The sequence below is a fragment of the Eleutherodactylus coqui genome, chromosome 9 (genome assembly GCF_035609145.1).
Source record: "Eleutherodactylus coqui strain aEleCoq1 chromosome 9, aEleCoq1.hap1, whole genome shotgun sequence".
NCBI lineage: Eukaryota > Metazoa > Chordata > Amphibia > Anura > Eleutherodactylidae > Eleutherodactylus > Eleutherodactylus coqui.
In genome coordinates this window covers 48,298,185-48,315,618 of record NC_089845.1, presented here as the reverse complement: position 1 = coordinate 48,315,618, position 17,434 = coordinate 48,298,185, and the positions used below count along the sequence as shown (strand labels likewise).

The 17,434-nt window shown below is 43.4% G+C and overlaps 1 protein-coding gene across 1 annotated transcript in view; it reads right to left on the bottom strand.

Moving 5' to 3' along the window:
• Window positions 1-387: 387 nt before the first annotated feature.
• The window catches only part of SYCP2L (synaptonemal complex protein 2 like), a 111,281-nt gene continuing 94,234 nt past the window's right edge, over window positions 388-17,434 (bottom strand). The window contains exons 31-36 of the mRNA XM_066578840.1: window positions 15,012-15,133; window positions 11,202-11,296; window positions 8,033-8,132; window positions 4,539-4,597; window positions 1,315-1,366; window positions 388-519 (exon numbers count right to left, since the gene is read on the bottom strand). Of these exons, the coding sequence (XP_066434937.1) occupies window positions 472-519; window positions 1,315-1,366; window positions 4,539-4,597; window positions 8,033-8,132; window positions 11,202-11,296; window positions 15,012-15,133 (476 nt within the window). The 3' untranslated portion in view covers window positions 388-471. The remainder of the gene's footprint in view (window positions 520-1,314; window positions 1,367-4,538; window positions 4,598-8,032; window positions 8,133-11,201; window positions 11,297-15,011; window positions 15,134-17,434) is intronic.

Below are 17,434 nucleotides of genomic sequence, written 5' to 3'. Positions count from 1 at the left end.
TAGGGATAGCTGGCATTGTGTATACATTATATCTGTGGTGGTTGCATGTTTACCAAAACTGCTTTTTCTTCTTTTCTCTGATAACTTTTTTACTTGAGCCACGAACCTGGGATCAGGGTGTAGTGCCACCTGCAGGATGTTCTCAGTTCTCTTACTGTATATTGCCAGCCTCTCTGCTGTCGGAGCCTATCCAATGTGTCACCTCATGCAGTACTGGCTTTAGCCAGCAGATAGCGCCGTTGCATAACGGTAGAAAAAGAGTAAGCCGCCTAGGAAAACCAGGATACCAATTGGATTGGAAAGGGTTAATGGGAAATTAAACCTTCAAAGAAAACATAGTTAGACATTTTCAAGACTCAGGTTTATTTACTAAACAAACACTCTGGACCCAAAAACAATCTTATTAGCTAAACAAAATTTACAAACCAAAACTGTCTGGTTAAAGAATGAAACATTACGAATGGTAGGTTATTACAACTTCTGGAAGCTCTCCTTGAGGTCAGTGGTTTTTTCTTCCTCCTGTAGAGTAAACATATATACATGGTTGGGTACCAAGAAAATGTGGATGCATGTAGAAACTTAGATTGTAATTCATTGCAGACAATGTTATGACAATACTATGAATATAATCCCCATTCTAGGAATACCTTTTGCATGCACGGAAGATTTGCTGATGAATGTAACTCTACTTTTGTTTTAACCTTTTAAGTTTTGCCCTTTGATATGCTTGGTGTAAATGTTCAGACATCTCCATGTAGCCAATGAGAAAATCCACAATATAAATTGGGTATGAAAACAGGCTCCCAAAAGTAGACATAAGTAGCGCTTATGAGGCTGTGGCATATGTGCTATAAATCACACAATGTCACTATGACCATCAAGGGCTACCAAGACGTAAAAGAGCACTGAAAGAGGCCTAATCAATGTTTGTCCAAAAAAAGCCCTTCATAGTCCTTTTCACTTATGCCAATTATTGGCATTGTTTAAACACTGTGTATTTGCATTGGCCCACATATATTTTTTGGCCAATAGTTGTAAAAGCTGAAAGCAGTATTTACTAAGTATCAGGAAGAGTTGTGAAACAAGAATCATAAATGTTCCAATTGACGGCACAGACTTCCATTGTTTGGAATCAATCCTTTTTAGCTCTCGATGCGTTAAAGCGATCATAATGTCAAACTGTCTATATGAGGTACAGTATAAAGAGCGCTTGTATCACAGCAAACCCCAGTAACATGTATACATAAATGATACAATCAATACAGTATCTGCAGATGAAGTGCTAGAACAAAGACTACAAGTCTTAAACATTACCTTTTTAAGGCTGCTCAAGGACTCATTAATTGTATGATTCATGGCTTCAATTCTGAAAAGGAAAGACCTTCAATACAGCACTAATTTTGGCTGACACATAAGAGGACATGTCATTTACTGCACTGTGTTATACAATAGTACTCACACATACATACTTTAATTGGATAGAGCATACACAACTCTAGGCGCAAGGACAAAGATGATGGAACAACCTTGTTGTGATGCCGAAAGGTTAAAAGACTTTGGAGAGAAATGCAACATGACATTGAAACATGGAGGTGAGCCCAAACCCAGGGATGCTTCACTAAAAGCGGATGTAATAAAACACAGTATATGGACTGAGAAGGAAAAATGGTCTATAGAGCAATCATCCAATAATAAAGCATGACGATGAGAAGTTAAACCCAACTTCTCTTTTCAGCACAGATGCATTTTGAGGCCGTTTCCTCAGTACTGCTGGGGTGCGTGCAGCTATTGTCATAAGGAAGAAGGGAGAGGGGGAATATGAGCAATTCGTTTCATAACTCTGCTCTATTATATGTTTAACCCCTCAAAAGGACCCCCCTCTTTTTTCACCTTATTTTTAGTTTAAAAAAACAAAAACTTATTTTTCCATCAACAAACTATCTAATGACTTTTTTGCGGGGCGGGTTATATTTCTCAATGATACGATTTAATGTGCCATCCAATGTACTGAAAAACTTTAAGACTAAGTGGAATGAAATGGAACAAACCCCACAATTTCACTATCTTTGGGGGAAGTCTGACATAACTTTATTCTGTATACCTTATTGTGTGATTAAGATCCGGAAATTTTTTTTTTTTGCGGTACTTAAAGAAAAAAAAAAAGTTAGTAAATAAAAAGGCGTACATACTCCAAACTGGTTCCAATTGAAATTTTTTTTTTTCTGAGACTGGGTGACCCAAAAAAGCGTAATTCTGGCATTGTCTTTTTAATTGTGTTCACCATGTTGGATAAATGATGCACTATTTTGATAGATTGGGATTTTATGGACTCTCTGATAGCAAATATGCTTTGGGTTTGTTTTGATTTTCTGTATTATAAATAGATTTAACAAAAAACACAAACTTTCAATGAACATCCCTTATTGTTTACAATAGACTTTTCCCGCTGACCGGGAGCAGGAGCCGCCGCCGAATATCCGCCAGTCAGCCCTATCTAATAGATAGGCTGACCGCGGAGAATCGGGGCAAGTCGCAGCATGCTGCAATTTGCCCGGCACGAGAGAAGAATCGCAATGGTTCTCCGCTCGTGGACACGGGGCAGCTATGGAAAGCTTCAGCCTGCTCCAGCCTGTGTGATTCGCCAGTGACAGGGGGCCTTACTCTAATGATTGTAGTGGTGAAGTTTGTCTGGATTTACTTTGCAGGAAGAACTTGTCACCAGGTGTTATAACAGTCTAAATATATTGTGGAACTGTTTGATCTATTAATTATCTGCATGATTAATTAAATGTTTTTTTTCTGAAGTGGAACTCCACATATATTACAGAGATCGTTTACCATAACAGGAGATATATGCTGTTTATACTGGATTGCAAAGCAGATTGACTATATGTACAAGTCATTTTTTCTGCTTATTCTGTTACAATATTAGTGGTTTGCAATATCTACAGTATGTGAAATCTCTATATTAATATATATACACAATCCTATGTACATACATATACACAGTACACATATTACATACACGGACATTGATGCACTAAACCTGCGGTGATAACCCTACAGCGGAGATCTGGTGCACTGCGAACTAGTTATATAGATTTTAACCCCTTAATGACACGGCCTATTTTGGCGTTGAGGACCAAGCGATTTTTTGGTATTTTTCCATCTCCATTTTTCAAAAGCCATAACTTTTTTATTTTTCCGTGGACGCGGCCGTATAAGGGCTTGTTTTTTGCGTGGCGATCTGTAGTTTTTATCGGTGCCACTTTTGGGTATATAGACAATATCGTAAAAATTTTTTTTTTTTTTTTAATGATAACAGGGAGAGAAAACGCATCAATTCTGCCATAGATTTTTTTTTTTTTTTTACAGCGTTAATCATGCAGCATAAATGACACACTAAATTTTTTCTGTGGGTCGGTACGGTAACAACGATACCAAAATTGTTATTTTTTTTTAGGTTTTTACACTTTTTTGCAATAAAACCCCCTTTTTTGGAAATCTTTTTTTTTTCTCTATAGCTGCATTCAAAGTCATGTAACTTTTTTATTTTTCTATGTACGGAGCTCTTTAAGGGCTTATTTTTTGCGAGACGAGCTGTAGTTTTTATTGGTACCATTTTGGGAAATGTACGGCTTTTGTGATCACTTTTATTGCATTTTTTGTGAGGCAAAATGCTAAAAATTAGCATTTTGCCTCTGTTTTTTAGCGGGTTTTTTTACGCTTTTTGTCGTACAAAATAAAAAGCGTGTTCAACTTTTTGTACACGTCGTTACGGACGCGTCAATACCCAATATGTGGGGTTTTAGTTTTTTTCCCTTTTTTTATGCTAATATTAGAAAAAGCATAAAAAAGGGTTTTTTTACATTTTTTTTTTTTACATTTCTTTTTTTTACACTTTTCTTTTCTTTTTTTTATACTATTTGAGTCCCTCTGAGGGACTTACATCACTGTGCCTATGATCGCTGTCATAAGGCATGGCAAAGCTACTGCTCTGCCATGCCTTATCGCTTGTACAGCGATTATAGGCACAGGCAATACAGGACGCCAGTGTCTGGCGTCCTGTTGCCATGGTGACAGGCCGGGCTCTCGCGATAACATCGCGAGTTCCGGCCGGAGACACACAGGGATCGCGATCCCTCTGTGAACTCTTTCCCTGCCGCGATCTACTTAGATCGCGGCAGGGAAGGGGTTAACAGCGGCGGGCGCATCTCCGATGTCCCCCCACTGTGGGAGCGGGACGCCGGCTGTGACTGACAGCCGGCTCCCGCTGCGGGATAGCGCGGGATCTTATGTGATCCCGTGCTATCTCCAGGACGTACCAGGTACGTCATGTTGCGGGAAGTACCAGGCTGCCATGACGTACCAGGTACGTCCAGGAGCGGGAAGGGGTTAATAGGAGTTTTATATTTTCTTTCTTATTTTTATTGAAACACATTTAGTATATGTCAAGAGGTCCTGAGACTGTTTTACATAATCGCTATAAACTGTTAGTGACCTCTCTCTTAACTGTCCTATTTTACACAATAAATTACCTTTTCCGCTGATTGGTGCAGAATTCATTAATTTTCCAAGTCTGTGCTTCCCAGAAATCCTGTTTAAAAAGGAAAAACAGAGGACAGGTTAAACAATCCAAAGGCCTACATGTATTAAAAATGGTCATATTTTGCACTAATGTCATTGTAGAGGGTAGTTGGCAAGAATTACACCTAATTTTCTTAAATTGTGTCTGCCTCTTAAAGCGTACCTGTCATTGCCGTAACTATCACTGAGGGCAAACCCACTGCCAAAACAATACCTAAAATAAAATGTTCTTATAATATAATGAAATATTTAGTATTCCTGAGTCTATAAAAGTCTGAGCTGTTAAAATAACGCAGAATTCATCCCGTGTGGTGAACATAGGGCGCTATGCAGTAAATGGTATGAACCTCAACAGAGGGGTTGAGCCGGGGATGCTTCATGCCTAGTTCGTGGCCAGATAGCCTAGGTTTTCTATTTTATGGCTTGCTTTTACTGGGATGAGTTTTGCTGGGCAACTCAATAAAATTGGTTGCAGACACTTTAAAAAAAGAAAAACAAAAGTATGTAGAACTGCAGTTTTATGCGCCAGCCGTCTGACCTAAAAGATGGTGGTCTCATGAGCGGACTGGACCTTAAAAGGCGTCACAATAGATCAATTAAAAAAAAAAAAATACAGATTATATATCCTACCTGATTTTGCATTGTACAGTAACATTCATTGCTGCATAAAATGATTGGGAGAGTTAAAGTGTGCAAGGATGGCAAGCCTCTGGATCTGGTCCTCCTCTGTCTGACCGCTGCCAACTACCGACCTATCTAAAATCTCCCCTTCATCTCCAAACTATTAGAACACCTCCTTTACTCTCGCCCTATAAGCTATCTATCAGAAAACTCTTCTCGACCCTCTACAGTTAGGCTTTCGCCCTCAACACTCAACAGAAACCACCCTTACAAAAAGGTGTCAAACAACCTCCTGATGGCCAAATCGAGGGGCGACTACTCCCTACTGATCCTCCTCGACCTCTTGCAGCATTTGACACTGTTGACTACAAACTCCTCCTCAGTATGCTACGCTCCATCGGCCTAGAGGACACTGCTCTCTCCTGGTTCTCCTCCTACCTATCTGACCGCTCTTTCAGTGTCTCCTTTGCTGGCTCTACCCCCCCTCCTCTTCCCCTTGCTGTTGGGGTCCCCCAGGGCTCGGTCCTCGGCCCCCTCCTTTTCTCCATCTACACAGCCTCTATTGGACAAACCATCAGGAGATTTTGGCCTCCGATACCACCTCTACGCTGACGACACCCAGTTATACACCTCTTCCCGTGACATCTCTGCACCTTTCCTGCAAAACACCGACTGTCTGCTGTCTCTAACACTATGTCCTCTCTCTACCTAAAACTGAACCTCTCAAAAACTGAATTACTCTTCTGTTTCCGTCGTGATGTCTTAGGCCTCCTTCCCACGAACGGATTTACGCCGCGTAAATCCGCGGCAAAAATCCGCTGCGTTGCCCCCTGCTATTAGGTTCTATTGAACCTAATAGCACAATGCTCACGATGCGGAATTCCACCGCGGAATTCCGCACCGTGAAATCTCCCGTTCTCACCCGCGGCATGTTCTATTTGCCGCGGGTGTACGCGCTGACGGCTTCCATTGCAGTCAATGGAAGCCGTCCGTTCACGCTATCTCCCGCTGCAACCAGCGGAAGATAGCGTGAAAAAACGCTTCCCCGCCTACTGCCGCGCGTCATATGACGCGGCCGGCGGGCGGGGAAGCGTCTTCACGCTATCTTCCGCTGGTAAGTATGGGGTCTCTGAGGGGCGCCGTGACGGGCTTCACTGCGGAATATTACGCGGCGGAGCCCGTCACGCTCGTGGGAAGGAGGCCTTACACTGTTGAAATTCTAGCTTTATTCATACCTACACGTCTCACACCCTTTCCTTCCCGACCCTCCCTCCCTTGCCGTGTTTCCCCTCCCAATATAAGAACTCCCAGCAACTGCAGGTCTTTACTTTTCAAGTTATTATCGTGGAAAATATGTATCACAAATGATTAGCACATTGATTGTTAGTTAAACTATCAGATAATTAATCTCAACATTACAATGCATAAACTAAACAAGTATGTAACGATTGTTATTTCTGTACAATTGATGTGATGCAAATAAAAATTGACTGCGAAAAACTAAACAAAAAAAACAAACAAAAAAAAAAAACACTGACCTACTGTTGTTTCTGCCCTCTACCAACCAACCTCATCTTGACATCTCCATCTCAGTGTGTGGCGCCACCATAACTCCCAGCACGCCTGTTGCCTTGGGGTTATATTCTACTCTGATCTCTCCTTTACCCCCTAGGACCTTCACAGTTAGACACTTTAAAATTAAGGTTTATTAATTATAGATTAAAATAAGACTTGGGGCTTGACCCAATACCCCCTACATCCAATCTCTGGCCCGAACATGTCAGCTTCACCTCAGGAACATTGCAAGAATCGCCCTTTTCTCACTGTGGAAACGCCAAAAATGCTCACTGTTGCCTTCATCCACTGTCAGCTCAATTACTGCAACTCACTGCCGTCTGGCCTTCCCCCTCTCTAATACATCTTGAATGCAGCAGCCAGGCTCATCTTCCTGCCCAGCCGCTACTCAGACACCTCTGCCCTGTGCCGGTCAAATACAGAATTCAATTTAAACTCACTACCCTCATCCACAAAGTGCTCCACAGCACCGCGCCGCCCTACATTGCTTCCCTCATCTCAATTCACCACCCAGCCCGCTCCCTCCACTTCGCTGACGAAATCAGACTGAGTGCCAGTTTAATTCAAACCTCTCAATTCCCCTCCAAGACTTCTCAAGAGCAGCATTAGTCTTCTGGAACGCGCTACCCAAAACTATCCGGGCAATTACTGACACACTAAACTTCAGGCGTGCTCTAAAAATGCACCTCTTCAGGGAGGCATACCACATCTCCTAATCCAAACCCCTCTGTATACTGCCTGATTACATGCTCCCTGACCTACCGACTGCAATTCCTTCTAGCTGCAATCAACCGTCCCCTTCAGTCATACTGATTCAGCCACTATATGGTTTAAGTCTGACTATTGTCTATGTGTATAGCATCCCTCACTCTCCACCTCACCATACCGTACACATCTCCAGCCCCTTTACCTTCTGCATCATCCCATTACTTGTAGTATGTAAGCTCGTTGGAGCACGACCCTCACCCCTATTGTTTCCATCAACTGATTACTACTACATGTAACCGTGGTTTTTGTATTTTTGTGCTTTAGTCATCTCCTTGTTTTTGTAAGCACTGCGGAATATGTTGGCGCTCAATAAAGAATATAATTATGGCTAAATATCAATAACCTTTCCAACCTATGAAAGCTACTTTCCTACCTAATTTCTAATTAGAGACTCTACAAAGATGTAAATACATTTTAAGAACATTTGCAGCTGTTTGCAGATAGCTACTGAGCCTATAAATGCATTGAAGGCGGTACTTACCAAAGTCTCCTTCTCCAGCTTTTTCAAAGCCCGAGTTTCAGTCTCAAGACTAGAGAGCTCTTGTGCTACTGTTGTGCGAAAATGCTCTAATTTCTGAAAACTAGAGAGACGAGAAATAAAAGGAAAACAATAAACGCACAAGTCATAATTATAAACACTAAATAAAATTTGCTCCATCTGTGGCATCCAGCACAAGTCCAATTGACATCCAAGAGCAAAAACATTTTATCCAGGCCGCCTGCAGACGGGTAGATTTGCATTGCGAAATCCGGAGAGGGTTTCTGCCTCCAGAGTCCGCAGCAAATACCACCCATAGCACGCTATGGCAAAACGAGATTTCCTCCATGCTAGCGGAAAACGATTGCGGAAAGGTTGCGGATTCCGCATCATCACTAGGCGATGACACAGGAAAAGCAGAAAAGCAAAGCTTTAAAAAAAAAAATTAAAAAAAAAAAAAAGGAAGAAGAAAATCTGCACTGCGCATGTCCAATGGCTCGCCGTGCAGACCATCTGCAGTACAGATAAAGACTTCAGTACAGGTACGCACGGATGCCGGCTGGGCACAGGCACAGGGTCAGATTCCGCATGTGCAGGCAGCCTAAAGCATATTTAAAACCCCTATTGTGAAAAACTCCTAGTTTAGCCCTTATGACAGCTAAACAATGACCAAGAACTACTCTTGTTAGAAATGCATAACACCTGTCTATAGGTTGTGTCTGGATCTGCAGCTCTGCTCTATTCAATGGGCCTGAACTTCAGTATCAGACAACTTGTGGATAGGTGTGGAGCTGCAATATCACATGCAACCTGTTCACAGGTGTGGCACCCTTTTTGTAAAAAGGAGACTTCTTCTAGTCCTGCACAACCCAGTTAAAGGGGCTTTCCTAGGACTTAATTGCTACACAATGATTCTGTCCTTCCTGGTTGCTGCTGACCAGGACCCGTGACTACTGCAGCTAACCACTGGCCCCAGCATTGACTTTCTATAGCCAGTGATTGTCTGCAGCAGTCACAGGTCCTGGTCAGCACCAACCAGTAGAGGCCCATTTAGACAACGATTATTGCTTAACCCCTTGAGTGGCACGCCCGGAAATTTTCCAGGCCGAGCTCCACTGCTCATAGCGATACTGCCCGGAAGATTTCCGGGCTATGTATCACTATGGGATCTGCAGAGCACAATGCCACAGGCTGTGACAGTGTGCTCTGCCTGCACAGACCCACACAGAACAAAGCAAGGGCTTTGAAAAACCAGCAGAAGATATTGCAGATATGTCGGCAAACTCCTGCACTGGTTTGTTTACAGGTTGCCATAGAGACCATCGGCTTGTCAGAAGCAAGCCGATGGTCTCTGTGGCAGGGAGAGCTGGTTGTTAGCTGTCAGAGGACAGCTAGGTACCTGCTCTTACAGCAGAGATCAGAGAAAACCTCCGATCTCTGCTGTGTTAACCCTTTACATGCTGCAGTCTATGTGACTGCAGCATGTAAAGGGCTGTCACTGCAGCATGTAAAGGGCTGTCACCATCACACCCCCGTAATGTGATCAGGGGTCCTGATGGGTCCCTGTGAAAGTCCCCTAAAGGGACAAAAAAAAAAGTAAAAAAATTATTAAAAAAATAATAAACACACTTGTCTCCCTTTACTTTGTAAAAAATCAAAAATACAATCACACATGTGGTATCCATGCGTCGTAATGACCCAGAGAAGGAAGTTAATACATTTAACCCCTTGATGACATGGCCCCTTTTTTTATTTTTTCCTTTTTTCTTTTTTTCCTCCCCCCTGTTTAAAAAATCACAACTTGTCCCGCAAAAAACAAGCCCTTATATGGCCATGTCAATGGAAAAATGAAAAAGTTATGGCTCTTGAGACGCAACTGCAAAATTAGTTGAAATTCAATGATTAGACCATTTTAAAAAACCTGCCCTGGTGGGCACGACAGGGTGGTAGGAAACCCGCCACTCAAGGGGTTAAAATTCACTCAAAACCCGTCTTTTGAGCGATAATCGTTGTGTGTAACTGCACTGACATCGTTCAGTTTTCGTTAAGCGTCGCTCATCGTTGTCTTTCAGCGTGCTGAAAGACAACGATGAGCCTTATCAGGAATTCACAGGAGAATACAGCTGATACTATTGTTTCAGCTGTATCCCGCTCCCTGATCACAGGCTGGGTATGAAGAACAGAGCGGTCCAGCTCTGTTCTCCATCTCCCACTTGGAGCGCTCAGCTGTATAACAGCCGGGCGCTCCGTGCAGAGAACAGCTGGCTGCAGAAGGCAAGCGGGGACACCCCACTTGTCTTCTGCATCGCAGCGCAAGGTGATCGCTTATCTTGAGCGATCTTGCGCTGTAAATGACAACGATTATCGCCCAAAAGTCGCTCAAAAGACATCTTTTGAGCAATAATCGTTGTGTCTAAATGGGCCTTTAGGATGGAATGATTGTGAAGCAATGTTAAGTCATGAGAAAACGCCTTTACCTTAGTGAGCAGCAGCTTGGAGTTGCTGCTTGATCACACAGAGCTTTATCATATTGCTGTTGATAAACAGAACTAGTTAAGTAATAAAGGAATATAGCAGTGCACAAAGTATTTGCTTTGACTGGAGCACCCAAGAGGCATCTGTGCAATGACTCTTAGTGAAGCCTAATCTAATCTACACACAGAAGTATATCTATAGGAATATCTCTCTAGGAAGAGAGAGAGGGAGCTAATGTTCTCATAGTGGCTTTTAATGGCAGAGATGGAAAACCCGACAGGTCGCCCAAAACAGAGGGTCGGAACTAGCCGGGCACGTCAGCCGCGCCATTTCCATAGCTTCTTATTGAAGTGAATGACAGGTACAGCGCAGCAAAGTACATTGTTTCCATAGCTCCCATGAAAAGCCAAGATGGGAATACCCCTCCTTGTACATCCATTAAACTGCAGAATCCAAGTGTAAATATTATGGTCTGATGTAAATCTGGTGCAGTAGCTGAAGACGCGGATATTTTTAGTTTACTCCTTCCTCTAACTCATGTACTGGTAAGGTGTGAAATATTGCACAGTATCCGGCTATTACAGTAATAAGATGAACAAGGCGCATTAACCCCACACAAGGATTATGAGCGGATACATTTAAGTAGCTATATTACTTTACAGTGGAACAAAAAAGTCTCTCCTGCTGAATGACTTACTTGCTCTTTTGTATCTGATTCATTAAATTGGAGACATGCAGATGAGAGGTAGTCAGCACAGCTTGAGCCCGGACCTCTATCCTTTTATACCGCGACTAAGAGAAAGGAATAAAAATATTAGAAAAATATTCCTATTTGACAAGATCCAAATGATATTCACGTTATAAGGCTAGTCACACATAATGCAGTTTTCTGGCCAATGTCACACAGCATCAGCGTGCTCAGGGGTTCCTACTCTGAGATGACTGTTGCATGTATTGGGATTGTGGTCACATGATAACAAGGCTGTGGACAACTTTAGGGGCTTTTTTCCCACTTCATTGCAAAAAGAATTGTCAGCCCCAAATACATACATTTGAGTTCAATTAAACATTTTGCACCACTTGTCACCTGCAGCTTCTACACATCACTGTACACAGACACAGCAGTCTAAAGGCCCATTTACACGCAACGATTATCGCTCAAAATTCATTCAAATGAGCGACAGTGAGCAATAATCGTTACGTGTAAATATGAAGCTATCGTGCACCATTCGTTCACTTGTCGTTTATCACAGAGTTTCAGCCTGCATAAAAATAGTCGTTAGTTCATTCGCTTGTCGTTAGGTTTATACAGCAGTCATTCAGTCTTTCAAACGACTTGAGGGGAGGGGTGATCGATTGCCCAAGTAACTACAATGACTCCTGTGGCAGTAGACAATGGCTTTTATTCGCACTTATTGCCTACCTTAGCCAACAAGGCAAATGGCAAGGACATCAAACGATTATCTTTACGTGTAAACGGTCAAACATTTAAAAGCAAAAAAAATCGTTAAGCACCATTTACACGCAACAACTGTCGATTGAACGTACAAACAACTTAAGTCTCAACAGAAAATCAGAGAAGCTGGTGTGATGGCCTATGCAGCTTTTATATGGGCCGACAGTCTTTCAAATGACTGCACGAGTGCTGATGTTTAAACTGAAAGACTTGGAGCTGGCTCGCTGGTTTTTCGCTCAACACTTCACCTCCTATGGGAAGTGATGGGCGCGACCATTTACACAGGACGAGAAGCCAATGGGGTATTTTAGGCTGACTGAAACATCAGCTTTAACAACCACCAACTACAAGTGAATGATTGCTTCATATTCACACAGAACAATTATCGCTCAACTTTGTTGGTTTGAATGAATTTCTAGCGATAATGGTTATGTATAAATGGGCCTTTAGTTTTCTTCTGCTCTCCTCTCCCACAGTGACCTTATCTGCTGATCTAGTGCCACAACAAAAGTTTAAATCTTTGTTGTCATCATAAATGATCTGATGGAGTGCAGGGGAGAGGGGATAAGAATTTTTAATCAAACCCCATTACAAAAAAGGATCGTCAACCCAAAATATATATATATTTTTTAGATTAAATCAAAGTCCCCTAAAGGTGTACATACAATGTGTTTGAAAAGTCTTCAGACCCTCAATTATTTCCCTACAATTTGTTATGGCCCTCTGCAAAGTAAAAAAAAAAGTTCAGGGTTTTCTCCTCATTGTGCACTCAATACTCCATAATGACAAAGAGCAAACAGAATGTTTGAAATCGGTGTTCTTGTTTTTAACAAAACTAACATTTTGCATTGACATACGTATCCAGACCCTTTGGTATGGCACTTCAAATTTAGCTGGAGGGGTGGGGCTCACATGTCACCATCTTTGAAATGTTTCTACACCTTGATCGGAGTTACCTATGGTAAGTTCAGTTGATTGGACACAAAGGACACATCTGTCTATATAAGGTCTCACAGCTCAGTTATCTGTTGGGTAATTTAATTCCCCATGTTGTCTGCTTTCCTGGACGGGGTGATATTTAAATTTCTGCGTGGGTCTGACGGGCTTTATAAGATCTGCTGAATAGATGAATGGTTCTACTATAGAAGTTCAGATATGTTGTTTAATGCGATGCTTTATCTGTTTATCACACTTTCTGTATGTCACATTACTTTTTCTGGGGAACTTCCACCATGAACATTGTATTCTGTAGTTTTTTCTGTTGGGGGTGGGAGGGGGTTTTATTATTCAGCTGTAATAAAAAAAAAGCATTCAATAAAAACCATCTAACTAAAAAAAAGTGAAGAGGTCTGAAGACTTTCCAAAGGCATTGTAGCCTTTAAGGCCTCATGTCCACGGGGTTAAAATCTGCAGCGTTTCTCCCGCACGCGGATCCGCGCCCCATAGGGATGCATTGGACACCTGCAGGTAGTTAAATACCTGCGGATGTCATTTTTCCCATCAGGCGCGGATCCGCGTGCGGGAAAAAAAAAATGGACATTTTAGTGTGGGTCTCCCGCAGGGACGGCTCCCGCAGACTTCTATTGGAGCCTATGGAAGCCGTCCGGACTCGCGGAACACGCGTACCATAATTAAACTCATCTATCCTGGACGCTGCAGGTCTCCCTTCAGTCACGGCCGGATCTTCTGTCTTCGGCCCGGCGGATGTGCCCGGCGCATGCTCGCGGCACACTGCCGGTGTGCTGAGCACATCCGCCGAGCTGAAGAAAGAAGATCCGGCCGCGACGGAGGAGAGACACACAGCGTCAAGGACAGGCGAGTTTATTCTTATTTTCAGTGCTCATGTCCGCGGGGCAGGAGGGACCCGCTGCGGATTCTGCATGGATAATCCGCGGCGGGCCTGATTTTCCCCGTGGACATGAGGACTAAATCTTTTTTCATAAACAGCCTGATTCTTACTGTACGAACAGGCTCCCAAAGAAAAAAAAAAAAGTACAAATTAGCCAAGTTGTAGGATACTTATCTATTCAAAACGAAAGCCATAATAATTCCTGCCAGATGATTTAATATCTAACACTATATTGTTGTCCATCCCAGTGTTGAAAGTGGAAGTGCCGGAAGTGGAATAGCTGCTTCAGCTCCCATAGATTTCAATGGTAGTAAAGCCAGCTAGGGAATTTTCATTCCCGTCCCATATGCCTCACTTCCGGCCCGCTGAACTGACAGCGGGCCAGGCGATCAAATGATCGCTGGGGAACCCTGGTAATTAACTAATGGCCTATCCTCAGGAAAGGTCATCAATCGTTTTTGCCCAGAAAACCCCTTTAAATGCACAGTTGCAGTAAACTTATAAAGGACACTTAACGGTAGCAAAAAAGTTTTTTGAAAAAAAAAAAATGAAGCCAAAGTTTGCTACAACTGGGTATTTAATGCGTTATCTAGTTAACAGGCCACTTTGGTGATTTTTCCCCCCCATTTATTATACTTAGCCTTAAAGTAGAAGTCAGCTATTACCTTGGTCCTTTATTCCTTCATGTGATCTCCAGTCCAACTAGCTAAGATTTACTTCAATTTATGTTTTCTCAAATCAGTCATCCTCCTGACTGTATACTTATGGTCTGTAGCTTACTTAGCTAAAAACAGAAGGAAATGGTAGCATTTCCCCAGCAAGCAGAGATGGTACCGGCTGCAGCATGTGATTATGTGCTGATGCATCATGGGATTAGTAGCACAAAAAAGTGAAAGCAGGGAGACCCGTCAGCCACTATGATGTCTGTTTAGCAATAGATAGGAGGCTGCACTACATAGAAGTGACTGCATTATGCATAGGAGACAACCAGAGTGTGACAGGCAATAAGGTGAGCGGCACGGGGATTGAAAAATGCTTTAGCTGGAGTAACCCTTTGATGTAAAGTATGAATTTGGCAAACATCAATCACCTGCAACTAGCAGTTTTCTTGCTTAGTCAGTGCACATTACTTTTGCAGGAGACCATATATGGAATACATATTATAAATGACAAATGCGCTACAACATGATGAACAAGCTTACCATCATTTTCTTTTTAAGGCCTTCAGTAAAGCTTTCGAAAGATGAAATGAAGCTGCATTCTGTTATGTCCGATTCATGGGAGTCTGACTTGACATTATCTTCCACATCAGATACAATTCTGGCTGTACAGATATTAACACACACTTTAGAACTGTTGAAGAATGCATCCATGATGACTTATGTACTGAATCAGAGGCAACACCCTTCAGCGCACAGGATCAGCCGACTCAGCCAACATTCACACTGCTGCTGCGCATGCCAAGACTCTTCCCAGCACAAACATCAAACTTTTCCATTGGAGCCCATTTACCCACCAAAGGCAAAAAGGTTGTTTATTTTTGTCCTCCTTAGGGCTGGTACATGTTAGTATACCTTTTTATCAGCTATTTGGAATAGTGCAGCCCGATTCCATAAGAGGAACCCAGTTGAAAAATATATTGCAGAAATGACAGTCAGCCCAAAATACATATATTCAACGGAAGCAAAAATTTGGACTCCAAAAAGGCATCCACAGCCTTTAAAAGGAAACCTGTCACTAGGTTCATCCCACACGTCTGTCTTAGGGCTCATTCACATCTGCATTTGCAATTTCTGTTTGAATTACTTTTGGCTGTTCTATTTTTTGAGGCAGAAAGACAGGAATTAGGTTTACCTGTTAATTCCTTTTCTTGAAGTCATCCTGACAGCATACACATGGAGGTTGTCCGCTGGACACCTGTTGGGACAGGAAGCGGAAAAACATACAAAAGGCAACTCCCACCACCGGCTCACCAGTGTGTACCAAATAACTACAGTGACCCGGCTTTGCTTAACCAATCATTTTTAATACCGAAATCATAGTACAATACATTACTTCACGTAAAAATTAACTGAAGGGGAGGGAAAAGCCCCTATGCTGTCAGGATGACTTCAAGAAAAGGAATTAACAGGTAGGACCTAATTCCTGTCTTCCCCTCGTCATCCTGACAGCATACACCTGGAGGAATACCAACGACCAAGGGCTTTAGGGAGGGACCACTGCCTGCAGCACCTTCCGCCCAAAGGCCGTGTCACGGCTGGCCCCCACGTCCAGGCGATAGTGTTTTACAAAAGTATGGGTGCTTGACCATGTGGCGGCTCTACAGATCTGGTCGGTTGTCGCCTGGGCTCTCTCCGCCCAGGAACAGGCGACCGCCCTAGTAGAATGTGCTCTAACTTCGCCTGGGAGTGGGATCCCTTGGGATCTGTACGCCTCTTCTATGGCCCTCCTGACCCAACGCGCTAGGGAATCCTTAGTAGCGGCCCCTCCTCTGCGTGGACCCTGAAATTGAATAAAGAGGTTGTTAGATTTCCTGAAGGTATGTGAGACCTCTAAATACTTCAGGATTGCCCGTCTCACATCTAGGTTATGGAACCTCTGTTCCGTGGTGCTACGGGGTTCCTGGCAGAAGGAGGGAAGTACTATTCTTTGCTCTCTGTGAAAGTCTGTGAGGACTTTCGGTTGAAAGAAAGGGTCAGGCCTGAACTCTATTTTGTCTGGGAAGATGGTCATATATGGAGTTTTAATAGAGAGGGCTTGGATTTCCCCGATCCGCCTGGCGGATGTGATGGCCACTAGGAAGGCAACCTTATAGGAGAAGATCTTAACTGAGAGCTCTTCCAGGGGCTCAAAGGGGTGTGCGCAAAGGGCCTGCAAAACAAGGCTCAGGTCCCATGGGGGCATGGTTTTCCTTATAAAGGGGTGGAGTCTGACTTCCCCTTTAAGGTATTTTTTAACTAGCCTATGGTCGCCTAAGGGGAAGTCAAAGAAGGCTCCCAGGGCGGCCACCTGGACCTTAAGGGTACCCGGTTTTAGCCCCATGTCCAATCCATCCTGAAGGAACTCCAGAATCTTATTAATGTCAGGTTGTTGGAGGTCGTGAATACTATGCCCCAACCACCTAGAGAAGGTATCCCACACCCTGGTGTATATATTCCTGGTGGATTCTTTGAGGCTCTCACATAAGGTGGTGGTCACCCTCCCTGATAGGCCCTGGTTCAGGTATTTTACCCGCTCAGCCTCCAGGCCGCCAGTCTGAACTGTCGGACTTTTGGGCAAATCAGGGGACCTTGTTGAAGGAGGTCGTCTCTCCGCGGCAGATGTAGAGGCTCCTGTGTCGAGAGAGCGGCCAGGAGCGGGAACCAAGGTCTCTTGGGCCAGAATGGGGCCACCAGGATAACGGAGCCTGGGGACCCCTGGATCTTCCTTAGAACCCGAGGGATCAGGGGGATAGGTGGGAAGGCGTATGCCAGGTCCCACTCCCACGCCTGGGACAGTGCGTCTATTCCCAGGGAGCCCCCGTCTGCCCCCCTGGAAAAAAACCTGGGACACTTGCTGTTCTCCCGAGAGGCGAACAAGTCTACCTTTGGTGTCCCCCATCTTTCCGTAATTAACTGGAATGCCT